This window comes from Colletotrichum tamarilloi (genome assembly GCF_030869305.1).
Source record: "Colletotrichum tamarilloi strain Tom-12 chromosome Unknown Scaffold_141.1, whole genome shotgun sequence".
NCBI classification, from domain to species: domain Eukaryota; kingdom Fungi; phylum Ascomycota; class Sordariomycetes; order Glomerellales; family Glomerellaceae; genus Colletotrichum; species Colletotrichum tamarilloi.
In genome coordinates this window covers 20291-42475 of record NW_026849524.1, presented here as the reverse complement: position 1 = coordinate 42475, position 22185 = coordinate 20291, and the positions used below count along the sequence as shown (strand labels likewise).

At 52.9% G+C, this 22185-nt stretch overlaps 11 protein-coding genes across 11 annotated transcripts; 7 read left to right on the top strand and 4 right to left on the bottom strand.

Moving 5' to 3' along the window:
• Positions 1 to 12: 12 nt before the first annotated feature.
• On the top strand, positions 13 to 306 carry CTAM01_14957 (uncharacterized protein; the record flags this gene model as incomplete). Its single annotated transcript, XM_060530956.1, has 1 exon — positions 13 to 306. A coding segment is annotated over one exon (294 nt), but the record flags the coding sequence as incomplete, so codon positions are not given.
• Positions 307 to 848: 542 nt separating this feature from the next.
• On the bottom strand, positions 849 to 2159 carry CTAM01_14956 (uncharacterized protein; the record flags this gene model as incomplete). The annotated part of the gene is made up of 1 exon (XM_060530955.1): positions 849 to 2159. The coding sequence occupies one exon, from the start codon at positions 2157 to 2159 to the stop codon at positions 849 to 851; it is 1311 nt and encodes a 436-aa protein (XP_060374476.1).
• Positions 2160 to 4496: 2337 nt separating this feature from the next.
• Positions 4497 to 4745, top strand: CTAM01_14955 (uncharacterized protein; the record flags this gene model as incomplete). Its single annotated transcript, XM_060530954.1, has 1 exon — positions 4497 to 4745. One exon carries the CDS (start codon positions 4497 to 4499, stop codon positions 4743 to 4745), a length of 249 nt encoding a protein of 82 aa, XP_060374475.1.
• A 3097-nt stretch (positions 4746 to 7842) lies between these two features.
• CTAM01_14954 (uncharacterized protein) lies at positions 7843 to 8229 on the top strand (the record flags this gene model as incomplete). Its single annotated transcript, XM_060530953.1, has 1 exon — positions 7843 to 8229. A coding segment is annotated over one exon (387 nt), but the record flags the coding sequence as incomplete, so codon positions are not given.
• A 358-nt stretch (positions 8230 to 8587) lies between these two features.
• Positions 8588 to 9058, top strand: CTAM01_14953 (uncharacterized protein; the record flags this gene model as incomplete). The annotated part of the gene is made up of 1 exon (XM_060530952.1): positions 8588 to 9058. One exon carries the CDS (start codon positions 8588 to 8590, stop codon positions 9056 to 9058), a length of 471 nt encoding a protein of 156 aa, XP_060374473.1.
• A 377-nt stretch (positions 9059 to 9435) lies between these two features.
• Positions 9436 to 11890, bottom strand: CTAM01_14952 (DIE2/ALG10 family protein; the record flags this gene model as incomplete). The annotated part of the gene is made up of 6 exons (XM_060530951.1): positions 9436 to 9455; positions 9506 to 10651; positions 10704 to 10841; positions 10890 to 11464; positions 11519 to 11607; positions 11666 to 11890. 6 exons carry the CDS (start codon positions 11888 to 11890, stop codon positions 9436 to 9438), a joined length of 2193 nt encoding a protein of 730 aa, XP_060374472.1.
• A 581-nt stretch (positions 11891 to 12471) lies between these two features.
• Positions 12472 to 13204, bottom strand: CTAM01_14951 (uncharacterized protein; the record flags this gene model as incomplete). Its single annotated transcript, XM_060530950.1, has 5 exons — positions 12472 to 12480; positions 12539 to 12595; positions 12652 to 12745; positions 12956 to 13009; positions 13149 to 13204. The coding sequence occupies 5 exons, from the start codon at positions 13202 to 13204 to the stop codon at positions 12472 to 12474; spliced, it is 270 nt and encodes an 89-aa protein (XP_060374471.1).
• A 405-nt stretch (positions 13205 to 13609) lies between these two features.
• On the top strand, positions 13610 to 14670 carry CTAM01_14950 (uncharacterized protein; the record flags this gene model as incomplete). Its single annotated transcript, XM_060530949.1, has 2 exons — positions 13610 to 13757; positions 13814 to 14670. 2 exons carry the CDS (start codon positions 13610 to 13612, stop codon positions 14668 to 14670), a joined length of 1005 nt encoding a protein of 334 aa, XP_060374470.1.
• Positions 14671 to 14988: 318 nt separating this feature from the next.
• Positions 14989 to 16973, bottom strand: CTAM01_14949 (endomembrane protein 70; the record flags this gene model as incomplete). The annotated part of the gene is made up of 2 exons (XM_060530948.1): positions 14989 to 15056; positions 15110 to 16973. The coding sequence occupies 2 exons, from the start codon at positions 16971 to 16973 to the stop codon at positions 14989 to 14991; spliced, it is 1932 nt and encodes a 643-aa protein (XP_060374469.1).
• Positions 16974 to 17698: 725 nt separating this feature from the next.
• CTAM01_14948 (Sas10/Utp3/C1D family protein) lies at positions 17699 to 18793 on the top strand (the record flags this gene model as incomplete). The annotated part of the gene is made up of 1 exon (XM_060530947.1): positions 17699 to 18793. The coding sequence occupies one exon, from the start codon at positions 17699 to 17701 to the stop codon at positions 18791 to 18793; it is 1095 nt and encodes a 364-aa protein (XP_060374468.1).
• Positions 18794 to 19939: 1146 nt separating this feature from the next.
• Positions 19940 to 21647, top strand: CTAM01_14947 (monooxygenase; the record flags this gene model as incomplete). Its single annotated transcript, XM_060530946.1, has 4 exons — positions 19940 to 20194; positions 20251 to 20588; positions 20639 to 21223; positions 21278 to 21647. 4 exons carry the CDS (start codon positions 19940 to 19942, stop codon positions 21645 to 21647), a joined length of 1548 nt encoding a protein of 515 aa, XP_060374467.1.
• Positions 21648 to 22185: the final 538 nt, after the last annotated feature.

Genomic DNA, 22185 nt, shown 5'->3' with positions numbered 1-22185 from the left:
TCAGCCCAAGAGATATCTGTCGAGGCTCAGAACACCGAGACAGAAGGCTGCGCAGAAGCCAAGGAGTGTGATCTTCAATGCGTACTGAGACGTACGGACTGCAGTCGGGGAAATTGGTTCGGTGATGAGGAGACAGGTATTCGGCTCGGTGAATGGTGTGGAGGAGAAGCCGTTGGGCACACCGGCTGCTGCAGCTCAGCCTCGGGGTGTCAATATGGTGTGCCAGTCGAAGATTCACTACCCTCCGACGTTGCTGCTGCTGCTGCAGTACTTGGTGGCTGCTGTCACCACTCCAGTGGACGTTGAACGCGGGACCCCCGCCAACCCGCGCCGATGGGTTGGACGTGGATTCCAAGGGTCGCTTTCTCCGCCGACCCCACCTTCGCCCGGGACTTGCGGCTGCCATTAATTACCTTCTCGAATCTTCCGCTTAGAAATGGGTGGCTGAGCCTCGGCCGATGCTCGTCCGACCACGTGATGTGGCTTAACACTGACTTCGACGGCCGGAAGTGGGTATGCCCCTCCACGGGTGCGGAACGGATTTCGGGAATCTTCAATCGGGACATGAGTAAACATTTCTTGCTTCTACCTATCGAGACACCATTGATGTTTCAACCTCTATCAGTCCCAAATCCCCACATATTTTCTATTCAGAGGCGCATCAACCTAATATCTCCTGTGCGCAACGTGATTAAGTGCAAAAAGCCTATGGGCTGGAGGTACGAAGCCCAAGTTTGAGACGCACAACCTCAAGTTCCCTGGCAGCCATTCCTGCCTTACTTTAGGTATTCACTAGTGCCAAACAATCACCTTGTAGGCTTCCATTACATTAAGTACCTCAAAGGCTCTCAGGCATCAAACTCAAGGTGAAGTGGCCAACGGAAAGAACCTAGTCCCTCCTTAACGCTCTTGATCTCCCCATCTTTGATGAATAACATGAAGAACAGCCACAGTCCTCTGGCAATTGTCACAGCAGCAACAACAATAGCTATCACTTGGCCGGTAGACACTGTTTGGCCGTCTTTCTGTTCGAATATCTTATTCGGGCCTCCAATCGTGATTTCCGCGGCGGCCATAGAAGCAACCATCAAGACCCCATAGACGATGTACATGAGCGATATGGTCGTGGGGTACGGGTCGAACTTCATGTCCTCTGAGTGTGCTCCAAGCCAACGTCGTATCTTTCCACTCCAATGTCGGCCCTGGGCATCGCGTCTGCCCAATGATGGATGAGTTATACCTTCCAGAGGATCATCACTCTTCTCGGCTTCGTGAAAAATTTGCGTATTAATCAGCGCATGGAAGCTGCTTTGGATGTAGACGACGAGTCGGAAGCTGTAGTACAGCCAGAAAGCCGTCGCATCATATCTGTACATCGTCTCGCTCTTCTCGTAAGGAAAGTTCCGGAGTCTGCCCCACCAGAAAACCTGAAGGAGTTCGCATTTGTTGGCGTCCAAGCCTAGTTCTTCGTCGCTTTGATGATGGGTGTATTTCTCGACTAGGATTGGTATGAGCACCATGCTCACCGTTTGGCAGAAGATTACAATGACGACTTGCCACCTGGCTGCGAGAGTTTGTTTGGTGATGAGAAGGATCGACAGTGCACTGTTTTGAGAATCGAGAATCATGGCGCCTAGGATCGCACTTGCGGAGGTGAGAATTTTCCGGCCCTTTGCATCTCCTTCATCTCCTTTGAATTGTACCAGTTGAACAATAAGTGCCACAGCCAAGGAAAAGTGTGTGATGATGAGACCAGCACCGATTTCCTTAGCACCTGTGACCTTGGAGTGAAACGTTCCAGCCAAGGCAATGAAGAAGACGACGAACTCTTGCGCCCAAATAGCGATGCGTATGCCGTACCCTCCTATGTCTGCATCAATCTCAGCTAAAGCATTGCTGTTGCAGGAGGTGTTTGCCGTATTGTTGGCGAACACATCTCCGTTTATATCCTTGTGAATTTGAAAGATGTTCGGGATCAATATGAGCCCCAAAGTGCCGATGAATACCGGCGCGATCAAATACTGGAAGAGAACAAGCCATTTCTGGGTCATCTTCTTAGGAAAGAAGAGATGTAAAAAGGATTCTGTGACGAAATAGACGGTTTGGAAGGCGAGAAATATAGCCAGAATGGCCACTGTACCTGGCGTTGCGATACGCATCGTGTCGGTAGTGCTTAGAAGCAAGTATGCAGAGTTGTCGTACTTCAGTTTTAAATGTCCACTTTCCCAGAAATCTCGGCCACTGGAGTTTGATAAATATCTGAGGGAAATTACCCCCAAATTGCGGCTTAGAGCCTTACCGCAAAGCGCGAGGGAGGATTTGGAGAGATGCAGCTGACACACCCTCACGGATGGTCAACCCTACTTTTGGCAGTTGTAAAGTGAGACTTGTGTAAGGCAGACCAATTGGACCATTTGCCACAATTCAGAAGGATACACCGGTGAGACAAAAGTGCCACCCTGAGGACAGGTTTTGTTGTCTGGGTGTAGCCTCACAAGACTCATGCCACTGCCTCACTCTCCGTCTGCCTGCGTGGCATCGGGAATTGCCAAAACTCGGCTGCTTGATTTTCATTCTTAAAAGGCCCCTGTTGAAAATTTAGAAAACCTAGCTCATGGTAAACACAAGAATAATACAAATAGAGAAGTGATCTCAATAGCTTTGAATGTCCTTAGAAGTTAGACTGTGACAAAGACCGATGACAATCGAGCCCTTCATTAAGTTGAAGAAAGTAGAAGACTGCAAGGCTAAAGTGCGTTGGAGCTCTAGATGATACTTTATCTTAGACTGTCATATCGTCTTTGTCCTTACCAAAGTCTTGCATTGACCGTCCATTCTAGATAAACACTTAGGGAATAAGAGCTTTGATAGTCTGTCTTATGGAACTTTCGCATCTGCTAGCAAAGTAGTCCGATCTTCAGCACTAAAGTTCCATTTTTTATATGACACAACCTAATCACTCAGTTGAAGCCAAAGGTACTGCCACACCATTGAATCCCTTCGAATTTGAATGTATGAGTTGCTTTGAGGCTAGGCTCAAACTCTTAATGAGTTGTGATGACTACTGACCCCCGATTGACTATATCTATTAGTCCTCCTGGTTGGCAACACTGCATAGCACCAACATAGGCTAAGCTCTACACTTGACGACTTATTGTGATCTGACAAATGAGGCTGGCATGGGTGATGTGGACCAACGACCTCACAGCTATCATCTGCCACACTGAATACTGGTGCTTGAGTAGGCGATTGTCTTGGAGTAGTATCCCGGGGTCTCTTGCCTTTTGTACGGAATTCAACTCGCAGGTTGGTCAGATAACTTCTCTTCCTGAGAGTTTAGTCTACCAAAAGTGCTTGACTCCCCGACCTCGACCGCTCCGGGTCGGATTATAGAATTATGTTGCAATCGACAGCATTGTCCAATGGGCAATATCACAACGGCTGAAATTAAAGCCTGTCTGGGCTCCGCCACCCATACTAGCTCAGCAAAGGCGGCAGAGTCACGGCAAATCGTTCTCGGAGATTCCTGATTCAGCTGATGTGATCTGTCATGGCGCTGAGCTGTCATGGCCCCAAAGAACCCGGTCCCCGAACAAGGCTATGTCTTGACTTTCTAGAGTTGGACCCCTAGATTTTGCCTACGAGATCGAGTCCCTGCATCCTGTGGGATAAACGCCTTGTACTAGCCTTCTATGGACTCGTCTACCTGTCAAAATCTTTCTAGTTGCCCACCGGGCCATTGACAGCTGCATGGCCGTAGGGCCGTCCCGCCCGGGTCCCACATCCGTGATTACAGCCGATGGGATATCTCGACCCTGCATAGGAAGAATGATATATCACTTTGACAGCGAGACGTCTCTCGTTTAATACCGCTCTATGGCGTTCATAGACACTCTTTCATCTCCCCCAAGAGTCAAAGACCTTCCAGTCTTTGTCATTTCCATAGGCAATGGTGTATTTCTGACTGTCTCCCGTACTGACCTGCCTCTTCTATCGCATCAATTTGAGCGAGAATTTGCTAGCCGAGTCGTACGATGGGACGAATGTGATGATGTCGGCAAGTGGCTTCGTCTTGGCGACCTCTCGATTCTCATCAGGCAGTTGGCGTGGGCGACACTCAGATTGGTGTGTCAAGATCGTGAGGAGGGCCTATCAAGCCTCATGTTCAGGACGAGTGAGCCCAGCAACAACACGAGTCATTGTTACGGAGACCTGTACTCTGATGCTTCGTGGATTCTGTGTGGTCATTGATCGCGTAACCTCATGGAGAGCTAGACCAAGCCTCACGCTGCCTTCGAGAAACCTATAAAGACAGACTCTTTCCACCCTCAGTCGAGAAATTCCAGACACCAACACACCATCCTCTCATCTTACAATCAAAACACCATTCAACAACCAAAAGCCAACTCTCCAACCAAGGAACCCCCTTACCAACCATCAGTAAGCGGCTTTACTCTCATCATCCAAGAGTCAGAACAGCTAACTCGATCACAGAAATGAAGACTTCCGCCATCATCGCCGTCGCCGCCCAGGCCGCCGCCGTCTTTGCCAACTGCAGCGTCCAGGTCCTCGACGCCAACAACTTCCAGATCGGCACCGCCTGCATCCCCAAGGGTGGCCAGGGCTCCGTCCGCTACAACGGCGGCAACTACTTCATCACCGCCACCTCCAGCTGCGGCCTTGGCTTCATCAGCACTCAGACCCACCCCGCTGGCTGGCAGCTCAAGCTTCTCGGCAACTGCTAAGTTGCATATACCGAGTTATACAACAGGTAGTGCCGGGCTGTGCCTTGGGGACGAATTTGGCACAGCTTTGATGGCTAAGGGATAAGCCAACGATTGGCGAGAAAAGGGGGAGGTTCAACAGAGAGTGGCAATACGAAGGATAGATAGTCCTTACTTGGGTAGACTACGACTCTCAATGCTCATCGAATTACCTGCCAGTATCTGCTTCTTCTTCCTTGAACACAAGTGAACATGTGTGGGTGAATGTGGGTCGAAAACCAACATCATTGGGGGTATTAAAAGTGAAACAGTGTCCTGACCGTTCTACGTGCTATGCATGGAGGACAATGTGACCATATGAGTACTGAAGTAGGCTCAGTCGGTTTGACATCCACCAGTACGACTTGAAGAACTACATGCCATAATTCCTCTTTTGAAGGTATCTTGCTGCTCCTGATATGCCAAGGACTCAACATGTCAACGCTTCTTCTTTGCGTCTCTGGATTTAGTGCAGTTGTCTAACAAATCCCTTCCCAATTTCATATTACCTAGTTTCTTGATAAATCGACTTCGCGTTCAAGCGAGGTAACATGTACCTTGGATTTTGCCGACCCTGGGCGAGAAGTCATATTCAGGAGCTCTGAGATGTTCACTATGTCTGAAACTATTCCTTTTGTTGTGTATCAAATTAAGGTAGATATCACGAAACGGCAAAAGTTAGTTGATTGGGACAATTGTTTCCATATTTTTTCTACCATTCGATTCTATTACATCCTTCATTCCTAGAGAATTTCGAACAAGAGAGAAAAGAAATTGAAAACAGAGCGAATAAATTCAGAGAACAGCTGAGAATGGATGTACTGTCATTGTTCCTCAATTCCTTGATGGGTTATCGTCTTGCGAGGTTGGCATGTAGTCATTGGCTGGGGTCAGACCCCCCGAGAGTTGAAACCTCTGACATCTACACCATTCTTCAGGCGTTCTTCCTAGTGTTGACTTGATTTATTGAGAGTAGCCTCAAGCTGTGCGAATGAATCATTTCTCTAGACTAAGTCTTCTTCCGGTATCTTATTTGCCATGCCACCAGCCGTAGATCTTTGAGGTGTTGTCACGTATTTTAAAGTGCCGGGAGGTGGCTTAGTGTGTGGCTTGCATCCCGCCTGAACAACCCCGCAAAACCCCGCAAGTTTCCAAAGCATTTGAAGATGGATATCGCTAGATAAGATGGGTTCGAAAGAAACCTGGAGAGACACCGGACGAGACGCTCCAAGAGGGGAAGTCCCAGTAGGCCGGCGCTGACTCGGTCAAGAGAGGGGTTGGACGGAAACCCATCGGGCTTGGTATGACGGGAAGGATGGCAAAGGAAGTGCAAGATGGGGGACGGTCGTACGATCGTGCTCACAATAAGGATTCTGTTTGCTGACATCGGGACCAACCGCCGCCTGAGATGGAATGGGTCTGAATATGGAAAATAGGCGACGAACGGCTGCAAGCTGAAGCTGAATCGAGGGATAAAGTCGAGACCGACAAGGTCAGAGTAGGTGGGTGTTACAACAGGTCGGCGACTTCAGATGAGAAGACCAATGAAACCCTCCTCCCAAGGCGACGGGCCTCTTTTGGTTGTAAGGTTACAGTTTTGCTTCTGTTGCTGCGAACAAGAGAGTGCATCTTCACTCTGACGTCGCCTTGATGCTACAGTACCTGATATTCCGTACCAAAACTTGACCCAAGGGGCCAAGGATAGCGGGGGGTTACGCCTCGTGACGCTTGGCGAAAGAGGTTACACCAGGCGCTGCGGTAGGAGAAAGGCTTTGCAGGTGTGCCGACTACGGATACGTTATAAGGACCTCAAGGTGAGAGGGAGCGCACCGTCCAAGACTAGGTAGCAGCGTCAAGGATTCCCGGAGCAAACATAGCGCGCCGCAAGCGATCTGTCATTCATGTTGACAAGCTGAGCTATTTCGGGGCGAGCGAACGGGTTCCTAAGGGGCACCCGATTAACCGAGTACCAATGTGTGCCAACCAAGGAGACCAGGCGCGAAGTGCAGAAATGTGGCTGCACGTGGAAATCCTGCGCAGCTGTGCCGCTGCGTAGTCTGCGTCTCTCCTGGCGTTTCGGTTCCAGATCTGCGTGACGCTGGTGAGCCTTACCCAGGCCCCAGCGAATAGGACGGGGTCTGAATCAAACGGGCTTTGAATTATCAGATCATGTACAAACAGCAAGGAGCAGGCACCGAAGCATCTAAGTTCATGGTTTGTGATTTGTGTGGGGATAGCCTTTCGACAAGAAAAACTAACGGTTTTGGAGGGAAAGGAATCAGGCTTTCGAGTGACAGATAGCGCCGGATGCTTTCGAGAAGCAAGCTTCCCATAGGTACCTAGATCCGGGGTGATGCTACCCAAGACGACCAAGACGCCAAGTTTGTCCAGTCAACAAAGTACTTCGTACGGATATGTCACGGCATATTTCGGATAGAAGAAGATTGGGGATGCAGACAGACCCGAGGACTGAGAGAAATGACTGACGGATGGAAAGAGGTGAAGATGATTGACCTCGGATAAGATAAGATAAGCGGCGGATGTGAGTGGACGAAGGAAACGCCGGCCCTCCAGGAGGTCTTCATTCCTGCCCCGACTTTTCCAAGAAGCCGAGACCCCACAAGGTCGGCGTTGGTCGGTACATGTGGATACGTAACTCTCTTCCCCTCACGCCGGGACAGGACCCGAGGGGAAAAGTCTCGAGACTCTGTAACCAAGTCTCTAAATGGACCTATGGCGCGCCGGTAATTACTCACAAGTGGACCCAAGCCCGTGCACGCCAGTCGGTCGCAAGGTCCAACTTCCGGATTCCGGGATTGGCCGAACGGGGGAAAGGGCAGTCCTGCGGCTCGACCTTACTATGTTTGTAGAGAATACAGACTCTAAGACTCGAGTGCGTGAGTGTTCCCCCCCTTCACTCATGTGCCTCTCATCTGCCATCACCATTCCTTTTCCAGCCGACCCTTCCACTCGCCCCCTGGCTCTCCCACCCCTCCCACCCACATCCAGTTTGGCGGGCCACAAGTGAGTCGACGTCAGGATTTATCTCACACAAACCTGCATCCGATGCCTACCGGTACTCGACCACCCTCCCCCACTGCGACTTGACTCGACAGCCAGAGCCAGAGACCAGGGCACACGCGAAGCACTCCGACGCACGCCGCTTTCTTCCCGACATACAGCACCATCCCGCAGCGAAGACTCAGTCAGCCAACTTCCCCATCCCGCCCGTATCGCGCCTGTGCTGCAAGCCTGCACCTCTACGCCGATCACTCATCCGAGTCCACCCCAAGGCGCTTCCGCGATCGAAATACCGCGCGCAGGATCGAGACTGCCTCTTCACCCCGCCAAACACCATATATCACCCACGATAACGACCCTTCTGTTACCGTCACCCCTCGTTTCTCTCAGCGACGTTTCTACATACACACTGACGAGCCCACAAACAACGGAATCCCGATTTTGAGTGCCCCTCTCTCCTCGCTGCGGCTCCTCATTTCTCTTCCCCGTACGAAACCGTGTTGCAGCGCAAGCTTGGACGTCTTGCCCCAGGATCGACCCGGCTCGGGCACGGATGACAGCATAAACCCCAGCAACCTAGAGGGATATCATACCGGAGAATAGGGGTCCCCAACCGAAGCGTTTGCTTTTTTACCCTTTCGTCGGCGGAACCTCCTCGTTACGTCTTACGTCAAAACACGGCAATCTCCTCACTCTTCTGCAACGACACACGCACGACCGGGTGCGGCTTCGATCTGCATACTACGAATACAACCACAGTACGGCAAAGGCGACCGATGACATCGCGGTCCGACGCATCCACGATGCCTTCTCAACGACCTTTCTTCCTCTCCACCTTCTTCAACTCCTTTAGACAACAGTCTCCTTCGGCGACGGCGCTATCATCGCAGCAACCGAATAAGCATACCACGCAAACATCATCGTCATCGTACACCACACAGTCCGCTGCTTCAGCGCCACGAGCCATTTCCTCGAATACATCAACAAGTAGCGGCGGAAACAACGCCAACGCCAACTCGACGACCCGTTCGACATCGGGAGTCGTGAACCAATACCCACTTCACTCCCCGCGGGGTGGCATCCCCATTCCCGGTAGCGCCAACCGACGGCGCGGAAGCGACAGCAGCAGTGAAGGATTCCGCGATGTATTAGGTGCCGATAAATGGTACATCGGAGGGCGGACCGCTGGCGGCGAGGAAAAGTTCTTCAAGCTGGGCGTTGTCAGGAGGGTGCGCAGTAACGACGGCCTGAGTTTGGATCGACTGAGTTTATAGAAGTGAAGGACGGCGGCGACGGCGACGATGATGACGACGGATGACGGCGAAACTGGTGATCCTAAGAATGATCAGACATGACGAAGGCTTTTAAACATGAAATGGGTATATAGGCGGAACTTGGGAAATCGGCATCATCAATGAGCCCCCTTTAACGATACATCGATGGGAACATATCGAACAAATCCTCAGAATCATGAGGCCACTGGCGTTTTGGAAGGATTATGATTTTTCTTTTCTGAAACAAATAGCAACCTGAAAAAGGCTTAGAGCACACGTGAGAGTGCAAGAGAAAAGCATCAAGTTGAGCAAAACAAATGGACAGGCCACTTTCTACATTCCTTCTACCTCGGTTCTTGTCCACAAATCTGTATCGACTAGCCTCGAGGAGGTGATTCTTTTACGCAGGGCAGTGATCCATCTACCACATGAACCGCTGCATCCGACCATTTTCCAATACCCTGCCATCCTCTGCCCTCCATAGGTATGGCTTGCCGAGGAATATGTACATGGTGATCAAGTTGACAAGCACGAACCAGAGAGTCTCTAGCACAAGTCGCACATCAAACTTCTTTCCGAACCTGACCAACGAGCCCAGGATGGGCAACTTCTCGGCCTTTGAGAGAACCGGATGTGTGGCAGCGTGGTCGTGGAGTCTCCACGCCGGGACGAGAATGCGCCAGAAGACCCAGGGGAGGATGAAGTAGCGCGGCTCGACGAGGGGCGCCGTCATTAGCGAGAGGGTGGTCGCGAGGAGGAGGAGGATTGCGGTCGATGAGGCGGTGGGCTCTGTGGTGTAGGATGTCTGGTCTGCGAGGGTGATGATGGCGTAGGGGTTGTGGCGGTCCTTGGGTTCTTTACCTTCTGCGTCTGTGACGGCCTCGGAGTCGTCCAGAGGCTCTGTTGCAGGGGGCTTTTCTTCGCGGTAGGGGCTTGCGGTGCTAAAGGGGTTATTCTGCCATGGTCCGGGACGGAGCGCGGTGTACCGCCCCGAGCAATCAGCGGTGTGGTCTGAGAGGAAACCGCCTTGGCCGCAGCCGGCGAGTGCGTCCCAGCATAACCAGCGGGCGAGGGTGTAGGGGATGATGAGGTAGTAGCGGAACAGGCCCGGGCGGCGGATGGTGTAGCGGAAGATGTAGAACATGTAGTGTCTGTTATCTGCGAGGGTGAAGGGGTGAATGATGGTGTTGAATCTGACGACGAGCAGGGTCAGAAGGAGGAGGGCGGGCGTTAGGAGGAGGTGGTAGAGTTTGGAACCGATGACTTTCCGGAGGGTGGTGAGGATGATTGAGGTTGAGGGGGTGGTTGCTGAATCGAGTTGCTCGGTAGAGTCTTGAGTTTGGAGTTTCTGTTTCTTTGAAGAGCTACCTTGAGCAGGTCCGCTGAGAGCGTGCTTGCGGCCGTGTGTGCTGGTATCGGAGTTTGCGCCCTTGACTGTGCTCGTCTTGAAGGTGGTACGATAGAGACCGTGAACGAAACGGAGGACCCCAATGACGGAAGGTAGGAAGAGTGGGAAAGAAAAGAATGCGAAGAGAGGCCAGATGTAGAGCATTTGGGCGAGGTGGATTGTCGCGACATGGTTGGATTTATCGCCTGGCGACATATTAGTCCTTGTATTCACTAGAGTTTTATGAAGAAAACACACCGAGCACGACGCCGCCGTTCCAGGCAACGAAGCCGGCGAAGAGGGCCATGATGGTAATGTGCGGATAGACCTTCTTCAGTACGCGAAGAGGATTGGCTAGAGCAGCGATGCCGATGCTCAGGGCGGAGAAGAATAAGTCTGGCAGTGTCAGTAGAGTTCCTTCCAGCCGTGTTTCAGTAGACTCACCATCTGGCCATGCAGTGTTGAGAGGCGGATCATGGACATCCCCAACAGAGTATCTCCACCCGTAGAACTTCACAACCTCGCCGAGTGTCGTCATGCTGGGCTTAGCCACCGGATCAGGACGGAGGGCCTTGACAGCGGCGACAGCCTCCAAGCCGCCCATATACACGACAACCCAAAAGACATTGGTCTGTCTCATGACAAGAGTCAAGACGCCGAGGACGATAGTGATCCAGTCACTCAAGAAAGAACTGCGCTCCTCACGGACGCGGTGGAGGTGGTGATAGTAGGCAATAAGGACTGACAGAGTCGAGACGACGTCGGTGTAGTACAGACCCGAGAAGAAGAAGAGAACAGGAAAGAGGGCAATGTTCCAGCCAAGGTGAATCGCGTGGAAGGAGAGCACTGCTGGGGGTGCTGGGGACTTGGCGTCGGGGTGGCGAGTCTCGAGGAGGTGGCGGCAGTGAGTCGCGAGGATGCCGACGCCGAGAATGGCGATGATGTTGACGCCACGGAGATCGAGGACAGAGCAGTCGGGTCTCATCATCACCTGAAGGTAGTATTTGGATAGAATGTACCTGGAGATTTGTTAGCTGGGTGTGGTGATGGGTCTAATGAGAATGACGGCTTACAAGCCGGGAGGAGTGGTAATCTTGTCATCCCACTCGTCCCATCTTCCTTGACAGAACTTCTGGGCTTGAGGAATATGAAAGATCTCATCCTATTTTTTGTGAGTATGGTGGAATGGTATCGATCTCATATATGGAAACTGAGCTCACCAGGTATGGCTTGTCGACTTGGGCCATGACATTGCTGCACCAGATCCAGCCGAGGATGAAGATGATGATGTACGACACGCGCATGAGCACATCGTAAATCTTGTTTGTCTTGGGGCCCGAGGGGTCGGGATTGGGCATCTTGGGGGTGATGACCCATAGTAGAGAGTAGAGAACGACGACGGACAGGATGTTGAGTCCGTCGACGAAGGCTTCGACGGCCTTCATCTTCAACGTGAGCTGCCCAGAGGGCAGACGAGATTGAGGTGGCTGGCCGTGGGGTTATGTTGGTTATGTTGGATGTAATCACTCAAGATGTGGAAAGAGGCCAAGAAGGAATTGAACAGAAATGAGTGTCAGAAAACAAGGGGAATGTGGCTTCGCCTGGGGATACAATGAGTGGTGGGAGCAGCAGCAAATGATCTCTTACACAGACAAGTGAGGTGGAAGAAAGTGAACAGTTCATCATTTGGCGAAGATGCAGCAATTACGCGTCTTCGCACTGTTTGCGCACGGTCTTTCACTCAACCTACTCGCTGAAGAAAGGGGCAGTTCAGCTCCCTGACAAAACTACTTTTACCAATGTTGTGTTTTGAGATGATGCGTAGAAGATACATAACACAGAATAGTTGCGTTGACTAAGTTCTCGAATCACTGCCTTATTCAAACACATCAACTAGAGTCAAAGAGTCTATTGTATCTTTTATACAAGCCCCGAAGGGTGGACACCCCTCCATCCCAACACCTCATTCAACCATGCTCACCACATTTTCAGCATTAGAAAAGCATAGCCAAGTTATGAAAGGCATTTAGAATGGCTGTTTGTCTAATGTTAGCATGTTGCCTTGGTGGTATTCGATCTTGAGGAAAGCTCACGTTGTCAGACGCAGGGGGAACCTCCTTGAGGAACTTGGGGCCAACAATGGGGATCTTCTGTAGAGGGTGTTAGTTCTCAGGTGAGTCCATTTCGGAGACGCAGTCTGCCTTACAACAAGGATGTCGTTCTGAATTCTCGGGATGCCGGAGGTGTAGAAGAGGGCGGCAACACCGGCGGCAGCGCCGAAACCTGCAGCGCGGGTTCCGCTAGCATAATAGGTTAGTTAATCCGTTCCGAATCTTCCAATTGTGTATAACTCTGTCTTGTGACGGTATCCGATAACTCCTCGTCGCCTCATGTCATCGTCTGTAACGTTCATGTCGGCAGAACAGTGGCAACGGCAACAAGGGTTTCTTGGGCCGAGAGTCGGAATCGTGATACTGAATGCCGTGCGAAGAGTCTAAGGGGCAACTCACAGCTTAACGACGGAGGCAATGGTCCAGCCACCAACGTTGGGGATTGTGTTGTACCTAGATCCAATCAGTCAGCCCACTGCTCTTTCGGTCCATTGCTCATCGCATGGAGTTTGTCTCGCGGTGTCGGGAATTCGGAGGCGCTTGAGAAGCCGTAGTCGAGAGGGATCAATCGTATGGGTATCGTAAGACGTACTTGGGGCCGAACTTGCTGCGGAAGGCAGGGTACAGAGTACCGACGCGAGCCTGCATTGCGACTTTTGTCAATATTTTGTCATGTCTGAGTGGCCTCAGAAGCGTGGAGCAAGAGCGTGGGAGCTCAGGTAGCGGTTTGGCTTACGGGGGAAGGCATCTTGAATGTGGTGGTCGTGCGAACGAACTGTGGGGTGTTCAATTGCAGATGCAAAAGAGTGAGGTCGTGAAAGAATGGTGATGTTGCGCGAGTTTCTTAGCGGGAAAAGCCGGCCGGATTTCCAATGCGCCTCAGGCTACAGGCTGGGAGAGAACATTGAATCCCGGAGCCAATGGGCGTGCTGCCTCTGGTGGGCCCACAGTACGGTCTAGCGGAGCTCAACTCAGCCTTGCACCCAAATCCTCTCCTTCACACCACCAGCTAGACCAGCGTTCTCGGCCGATCGACAACTTTTGACCACAGCCATGGACAAGATTATTGACGTGCGCTTTGAGCGCGTTGAGAAAGCCCTTGCGGTTCTCATTGAGTCGGTATCCAAATATCATCCCCACGCCAAGCAGGCATTGGACCTCCACGAAGCAGACCATGACCTCACAAAAGGCCTCGACGAGGGTAAGCTTACCTCCGACACAAGCTGCCAGGCTCCCATGCTAATTCCACGATCACAGTTCAAATCCATCAAAACAACAATCTTCGCCTGCAGCAACTCCGAGCAACGACTACCTTCCTCGACACACAAATCAGAGAGACGCTCTCCAGTCTAGCAACAACACGGAAGGACATCACCACGACCCAAATCACCGTCCACCCCGAAGGACCCAACTACCCCGTGAAATATGACGAGCTCCTCAACTATGCCCGCCGTATCAGTAAAACCACTCTCCCGCCCGCCGCCCTCACAAACGGCGGCCTCACCGCCGGTGGAGGCTCTCCCGGCCCAGACCCGAACGCAAGCATGACCACCAACCCAAACACCCCCGGCGCAAACGGCCTCCAGAGCCAGCCCGTAAGCGCCGCTCCGACACCCAGCCAGAGCCAGACTCCAGGCCCCTCGGGCGGAGCAAACGGCAGCCCCGTCGGCGGATCGCAGGACCTCCTCCCAGGAACGCAGCAAACGACCGCGACCTCGCTACCCGACGGCCTGCGCAACCACCTCAACCCTCACTTCAACGCGACGTTCGTGCCCTGGCCGAGCGAGGGTATGATCCGCGGCGGCGCCATGGCCATGTATCAAAACCTCGCGGACTCGGGCACCGATCCCCGCGGCTACGATCCGCAGCAGATTGCCGAGGCGAAGCGGAAAGAGGAGGAGGAGCGCAAGGTCCGCGAGGAGCAGGAGAAGGCCGAGATTGAGAGGAAGAACCGGGAGTACGCGGAGAAGATGGAGAAGATTCGCCGCGAGCAGCAGGAGGCGTACCGGCGCGACAGTGTGGCTGCTGGCGCTGGTGCCGGCGCCTCCTCGGCTGGCAAGAGCAAGCAGTTCCAGTTTACAAGTCTCATGGACGATGACGACGACGACGAGTAGCTAACGAGCCACGCTACGGGGAATGTTGTACAACGCAATTCACACAAGACAAATCAAATGAAGAGAACTGTACATGCGCTGTTGTTTTACTCAAAGCTGGAGGCAGCTCGCTCCCGTCTACCAATCCCTGCCGTCTACCATCTAACAAGAACATCATTTTTTTGAACCTCATGACCAACCACGCTCTGCTTCTAGGCCAAAGCGTGTCATCAGAACTACAATGCAACGCTCGGGGGACGAGAGTGAGTATTCGTACAGAAACGTTGATACAATAGCATGAACCTGTCGCCGCATGTTAACGCCCGAATGCAATGCCATTTAATCAATCTTGATGGAGGCGTAAATCTTCCTGACGAACCACCAACTTGCGAAGTAGCCAATGGACCCTGCGAAGCAACGTTAGCATGAGTCAAAGCTGAGGGGCGGCAGGCAAGCTTACCAGTAAGAATGAAGAACAAGAAGGAGATCAGAGCACTGTAGCCGACGTAGAGGACGGTACCCGCCAGGTTGCTCAAGTTCAGCTTGGTGAACAGGTACAAAAGGCAGTTGAGGAAGATGTAGCCACCACTCATACCCGCAGCAAGGAATGATCGCCACTGCCAGTTGTAGTTCTCGGCGCAGAGCAAGAAGTACACCATGAGAATGGTGACGGCAGCAGTTGTAACGATCATGAGACCGTACGAGAGGAACAGGAAGCCGAACATGTAATAGATACGGCTGAACCAGACGGAGCTCATGATGAAGTAGAGTTCGACAAAGATGGCACCAAAGGGCAGGAGACCGACAATGAGCATGCTGGGAATCGGTCTGAGATAGGAGGTGGCAGGAGGAATCTGGCGAGGAATTTGGTTGGTCTTGACAGGGGCCTCAATGGGAGATGCGCGGAAACCCATCCAGGATCCGGCGAACGACAGAGGCACCGACAGGATGAACCAGATGGCAATGATGACCAGCATGGTAGTGAAGGGCACGGCGCCGGAAGACTGCTTCGCCCAGAGGAAGAGATCGAGGAAGAAGAAGGCACCAAATACGATGCTTGGCACCAGAATCGGAGTCAGCGCAATGTTCATCTTCCACTTCTCGCCCTGCAGCGATTTGTACGTTCTCGCCGAGATGTAACCGCCCACAAAGCCCAAGATGGTGTAAAGAAGCAGGATGATTGTTCCGAGGGATCCACGGTTAGAGGGCGACAAGAAGCCGAGAAGGGCGAAGCAGATGGTGAAGCCCGTCATGACAAAAAGCTGAACACCGTTTCCGAGCAGGACCGAGAGCAGAAGAGGGTTCGAAGGGTTGCGGAAGACGTCTCCGTGGACTAACTTCCATCCCGAATCCTCCTGTACGCCATCTTCTAGCGCCGAAGTACCAGAGAGGTCATCCAAGTTGATCTGGTCAAGGCGGTTGTACCTCGCGATATCCTTCTTCAGAGCTCTGACGAGAATAGACATTACGGTAAGGATCAGAATGATGACGATAATTGCGGTGTCAACGAGCCAGAACCAGTGGATCTTGGGATCGAATACGTGCAGGTACTTGTCCCAACGGGTAGCCCAAGCTGTCTTGGACTCGATCCAGAACACCGAGTACGAGAACTTGACCTCCTTCTCAGTGCCGTCTTCCTCGAAGATGATGGGCTCCATCTGGTTATTGCAGTCGAGCAGACCCGGGTAGGCACGCGAGCTCGGCTCGACAACGACACCGACGACGCGCAACTGCGACTGATCGCCGTTGACGGCGTGGTATTCAACGTTGATGTCGTAGTGATTGTTGAAGATGACGTTGCCATTCTCGTCCTCGCCGCCCATCAAGAACCCAGGGTTGTAGAAAGTTGTGTTCGTAAAGTCATCGTAGATCTGCTGTCCGGCGGGCAGGCCGTCCACAAGCCAGTTCAAGCTGTAGCCCTGCTCGATACGGCGCTTGACAAAACCGACGGCCGCCGGGGGGTATTTCTGGATGCAAAGCGGCTTGCACTTCTCGTCGTTCTTCATGCGCAGCTCAAATGGCGAGGTCATGATGCGATCTCCGAAGAGAATACTGCCCAGGCTCTCCGATACATACTCAGGACGGGGTTCGGGCTCGCAGAACTTGAAGCCAGGATGGTAGTAGTCGTAGGAAACAATTGAGTGCAATCGAGAATCGGAGGGAGCGGCGACCGGCTTGATGCTGTTCACGTAGAGAGGAACGACGTCGCCCTTCTTGTAAGAGGTAGGCGCAACACCTGGCAAGTAGAAGGCGGAAGCGAGCTGTGGGATAGCCAGCAAAGAGGCCACGAGCGCCGACGAAGGCGCCATGTCTCGTAGTTGCATCGTGTCGAGATGTTAGAGCTCTGCCCAAAAGTTGCGATCAGTCTTGATACTTTGCGAATGAGAAGATGGTGGCCAAAGGCAAAGTAGCGTGAAACATGAAACCGATGGGAATAGCTACCCCGATGGATGGATCGCGATTACGTACCCTTGGTTCTCGGTAAGGTCCAGGTAGCGCAAAGCGGCTTATAGCCGGTGGATCATCCGGGTTCCGTCTGCACCTGGATGATGGTGGTAAAAGCGGTTCGTCAAGAACACGACGAGCTCGCGGTGATGTTTGTGCAAGAAGCAGAGTTGCTCTGTGGTGGACAGATGGCCAATTGCCTTTGTTGTGTCAGGTCCGGGAGCTTCGTATCTCATTTACAGGAGCTCCTACTGCCTCTCGAACAACTGTCCCAAATGTGGCTTAGTCACCATGCACCCCTGCAGCTCAGCTCCTGAAGTACATACACATAGGTACCTTCAATCACACCCGACTGGACCAGCCGGAACATTGTCTGTCCGGGGTCTTTCGGCAGCCCGGTACCTTGGGCCTGAGGAACCCAGCCATACCTAGGTAAGGTACGTAGCGGAGACCGGTGGTCGGGGTCCACAAGGTCCGATGCACCGGTCCCCGCAATAGCGCAGATCAGTTTAGCAGTTGCAAAAAAAAAAATCCTGCACCGCGCTCTTGTTCCGTTGCGATCTCAAGTTTTCAACGAACAACATACAGCATCGCCAGATTCAAAATGGCGGCACCAAGCACCCTTCCAGCGCTGCTGGATTCTTTGACGCAGTCATTGACGACATCACTCGACGCGGCACCAAAAGGCTCCATTGCGCCGCCTCAAAATGGAATTTCACTTCTCGATACCAAGAATGAGCTTCTTGCTTCCTACCTGCAAAATCTGGTCTTCTTGATCCTTCTGAAGTTGCGCAATGCCAAGAAGCAATCCAGCGACGACGACAATGCCGGCGGGACTATGGAGACGGTTGTCAAGAAGCTGGTCGAACTCCGACTGTACCTCGAGAAGGGTGTCCGGCCCCTTGAAGACAAGCTGCGTTACCAGATCGAGAAGATTCTTCGCGCCGCGGACGACGCCGAACGGAACACCCAAGCAGTCAAGGCCGCGCAAGGTGCAGGCTCTGACGACTCCGACGACTCTGCTTCTGACGGAGAATCCGGCAGCGACGAAGAGGAGGAGGAGGAGATGAAGGCAGCCCACCTTCAAGCTCGGCCAGATGCCTTTGTCAGACCCGCCGCTGCCTCCTCTGCTGTTGCAACCGCGGCGAAGAATGGTGTCTACCGACCCCCGAGAATTGCGCCTACCATCATGCCCTCTGAGCGCAAAGAGAAGTCTGATCGCCGCCCACTCAAGTCTCACACCATGGACGAGTTCATCGAGCACGAGCTGTCGACTGCTCCCATCGCCGAGCCCAGTATCGGAACGACTATTGTCAATGGTGGTCGCAGGATGAAGACGGCCGCGGACCGCAAGACGGAAGACGAGCGTCGCGAATACGAAGAAGCCAACTTTACTCGTCTCCCCACGTCGAGCAAGAAGGCAAAGAAGGAGGAGGCTATGCGTACCGGCAACGGCAAGCGTATGCAATTCGGCGGAGAGGAGTGGAGAGACCTCGGCGAAGGCGTCGACCGAATCAACAGACTCACGGCCCGCAAGAGCGGTGGCGGCAGCAGCCGCGACATCCTCGACAAGAGCCGGAAGCGCGGCCGGGACACCGCGGACGGACCAAGGCGCAGTGGCCAAGTCGAGATGGGCGAGAGATTCCAGAAGAAGGCCAAGATGTTGGAGGCGGGCAGACGCGACAGAGGCAAGCGATAGACGGAGATACCCACGATATACACGGAGCAGCAGCAGCATTAGCAGCGGCCATCACAAAAAGCTGTGCCGAGGTTCTAGGAGCCAATTCATTCCCGGTGCGTCCAACTTTAAAAAAGGAATGAATCACCTCATCGTGTTCGTGTCTGTGTGTCATGTGTGTGAGATGCGCTTCAAGCGTGTTCCTGGATTTTCCAACTGTTTGGTGGTGCTGAACCAGGCTGGCAGCGCTAAGGCAGGCCGGGAAAAGGCGGAAGGGGATCCGATCGGCCACTGATCTCCAAAATCCCCGACGAGAAAAATGCCTCTTTAGCTCTAGACTGCCACAACGGCCCAACCAGCTTCACTGACCAAGGCCTTGGTTCTCCCTTGGTTCTCGGACTATGCACCAAGGCCCTGCCATGTTGAGCCAGTCCGACCTTGATTCCCATGTCAATTTCTCTTCATCTTTACCCTTCACACAGACGCTGTATCTGTAAGGTATACTTCGTACACAGAAGTTTCTGTCATGGCATTGGGTCGTCCTTTTATCCCGGAAGAAATACTGCGTGGTTTTCCCAACGACTGGACCGGATGACGGCCCAAGCCCCCCCCCCCCCCCCTGAACTGTCCCCGTATGTGTCCAATTAGGGAGACATCTGGCGAGACTGAGCCAAACCCTCGTCTTCACATGCTTCAATGCGGGCGTTTCAATGGGTTCCCTAGCGTTCTTGGTGACGTCAATTGTCGATAATCGGGTGGGCCTGTTCGCCGGTCGTCTCAGTCTCACCTCACCTTACAGGCTCACCTTGGCAGCAGCTACCTACTCACTGCCTACCAGCAGCAGCGGCAGCGGCAGCGGCAGTACTAGCACCAGGGGAAATGGGAAGGAGAGCTCACATGCCAGCTACCTGCCCAGAGCTCCCGAAGCTCCCTAGGCTCATCACTCATCCACAGATAGCAAAAGTAAGTAGTTCGGAAAGTACCTACTCCGTTTGACACACATAGGGTTTAATACAGCTTCGTGCCCTATCCCTTCCTTCGCATCGTAGTTCATCGTGATCAACACCTTTTGCTTCACTCCAAACACACACCCAGCTGTACAAGCTGCTGTACACCTGCTCCCCAACACCACCGATTCCCTCCAAGGCTTGCGGCCTACTTGCCACGATGCCGTCCGAATCTCGCGTAGAGAATCCATTCTTCCACCCCTTCCTCTTCGTCTTCCAGATATGGCAATGGTTCGCCGATAAAATCTTCTCGCCCACCCCTCCCGAGCCCAGCACTCGCCTCAGTCGACCCAAGGTTGCTGTCATTGGAGCTGGTATCACTGGTGTTACTTCCGCCGCGCACTGCATTGGCCATGGTTTTGATGTGGTCATCTTCGAGGCCGGTGACCGCGAGAACCTCGGTGGTATCTGGAGTGTACGTTGCCCATTGAAGCCCAACACCCCCATGCTTGGTACTAACGAATCACATAGAAAGTGAACAACTCGTCCAGTCTTCAAATCCACTCCATGATGTTCCGCTTCCACCCCTCGGTCAAGTGGGAACGCGGGTATCCCGACAGACAGCAGATCCTAAGCCAGGTAAAGCAGCTTTGGCAGAAATATGGACTTGAGACACGCACCAAGTTCAACACATCAGTGGAAAAGGTCTACCAGGATGAGAAGGGCAGATGGGTCGTCAACAACACTGCCAATGGCCACTTCGAAGGCGTCATCGCCGCTGTTGGTACCTGTGGAGAGCCCAAGATGCCCCAGCTCCCGGGCATGGAGAAGTTCAAGGGCAACATCTACCACTCCAGCCAGCTTACTGGGTATGTATGTTCCCCACCTTTGGCCCCAAGCTTGCTAACTAAATTCGCAGCAAGAACGCCAAGGGTAAGAAGCTCGTCGTCATCGGAGGTGGTGCCAGCGCCGTTGAAGCTCTGGAGTTTGCTGTGGATGAGGAAGCTGAGAAGACTTCCATTCTGTCTCGCAGCGACAAGTGGATCATCCCTCGCAATCCCATCGTGAACATGCTTCTTGCTATGAACATCCTCGGTCAAGAGACTCGTCTCTCTTGGATCCCGGAGACGCTGCTTCGCAAGTTTTTCTACCGAGACCTGCAAGACATCGCACCGTACGACAAGGGCATCTACATGGATACGCCAATGGTAAATAGCCATGTCATGGAGACCATCCGGTCCGGCCACGCCGAGTGGGTTCGCTGCGATATTGAGGGCTTCACGGCGGAAGGTGTAATTGTCAACAGACGCGCTCAAGGTGTTCCCAAGGGCGGCCCTGGCAGAAGACAGGTCATCCCGGCCGATATCATCGTCATGGCCACTGGATTCAAGCGCCCGTCCCTGGAATTCTTGCCTGATGACTGCTTCAACGAGCCGTACTCGCCCCCCAACTGGTATATCCAGACTTTCCCTCCAAACCACCCGTCTATCTCAGCTATCAACTGGTAAGCATCTTGCTCATGGCTCCTGCGAATGAACTTGGCTCTAACAACTTACAGCACGTACGTTGCTGCTATCGGCACAGTCGGAAACTGGCACATCGGCATCTATACCAGAATCCTTCTGATGTTCCTCATTGACCCATTGACAAGACCCCATCCCTTCTGGATGAAGGCCTGGATCGAAATGACCAAGCTTCTGAAATCTGCGTCGCCCACCGGTGCTTTCGACTTCTTCACTTATCTCGAGCTCATCTGGTGGTTCGCCTTCAGTGTTACCTTCAACCCATTCCGCTGGAAGTGGGCATTCTTCGTCTTTTTCGGATTGGGCTTCATGCTTCCTAAGCGCGTCGTTGAGGTTGAGAGTCGGATTCGCAACGGAATGGGTTTCCATGAGGATGTCGGACGCGATGTAGGACACAGCATTTAGAAAAATGCCAAGCGTGCTCCGAGTCGCGACTGAGTAACAGCCGACAAGGAGCTCTTTGAAGTTAGTCCTGACATGGTCACCTGGGCTTTGGTGTTTCACAAAAGCCCTGGAGAGAGTCTGCAAGCAAAATGCATCGTGTACGATAACTGGCATGGATTAACGAGACTTTCGAAATGAGACATCGCTGCTAGTTTAGGTTCCTCATCATTCAGTCCAGTCCAACCCAACCAAAGTTGGCTGCCACGCTGCCTCTCTATCCCACCAGTGTCCGTTGTGGAACATGGTCATCAGGAAGAGGACTCGAGCGATACTAAAACCGCGGAGCTCCTAGCACATTGATTGGGCCCTTTGGGATTCTGCAGCCGAGTCCTCAGCACTCTGGGACGTTTCCGTGTCCCTCGGTTCGGAGGTTGAGCCACAAAAGTCAAAGAGAACCAATCGCTGACCACATCCTTAGACCTATTTTCACGCAACGAAGCTCTTCCGCCCTGCGTGTGGATCATCGGTAGAGACACGCTCCCCGGACTTCCAGCTCGGG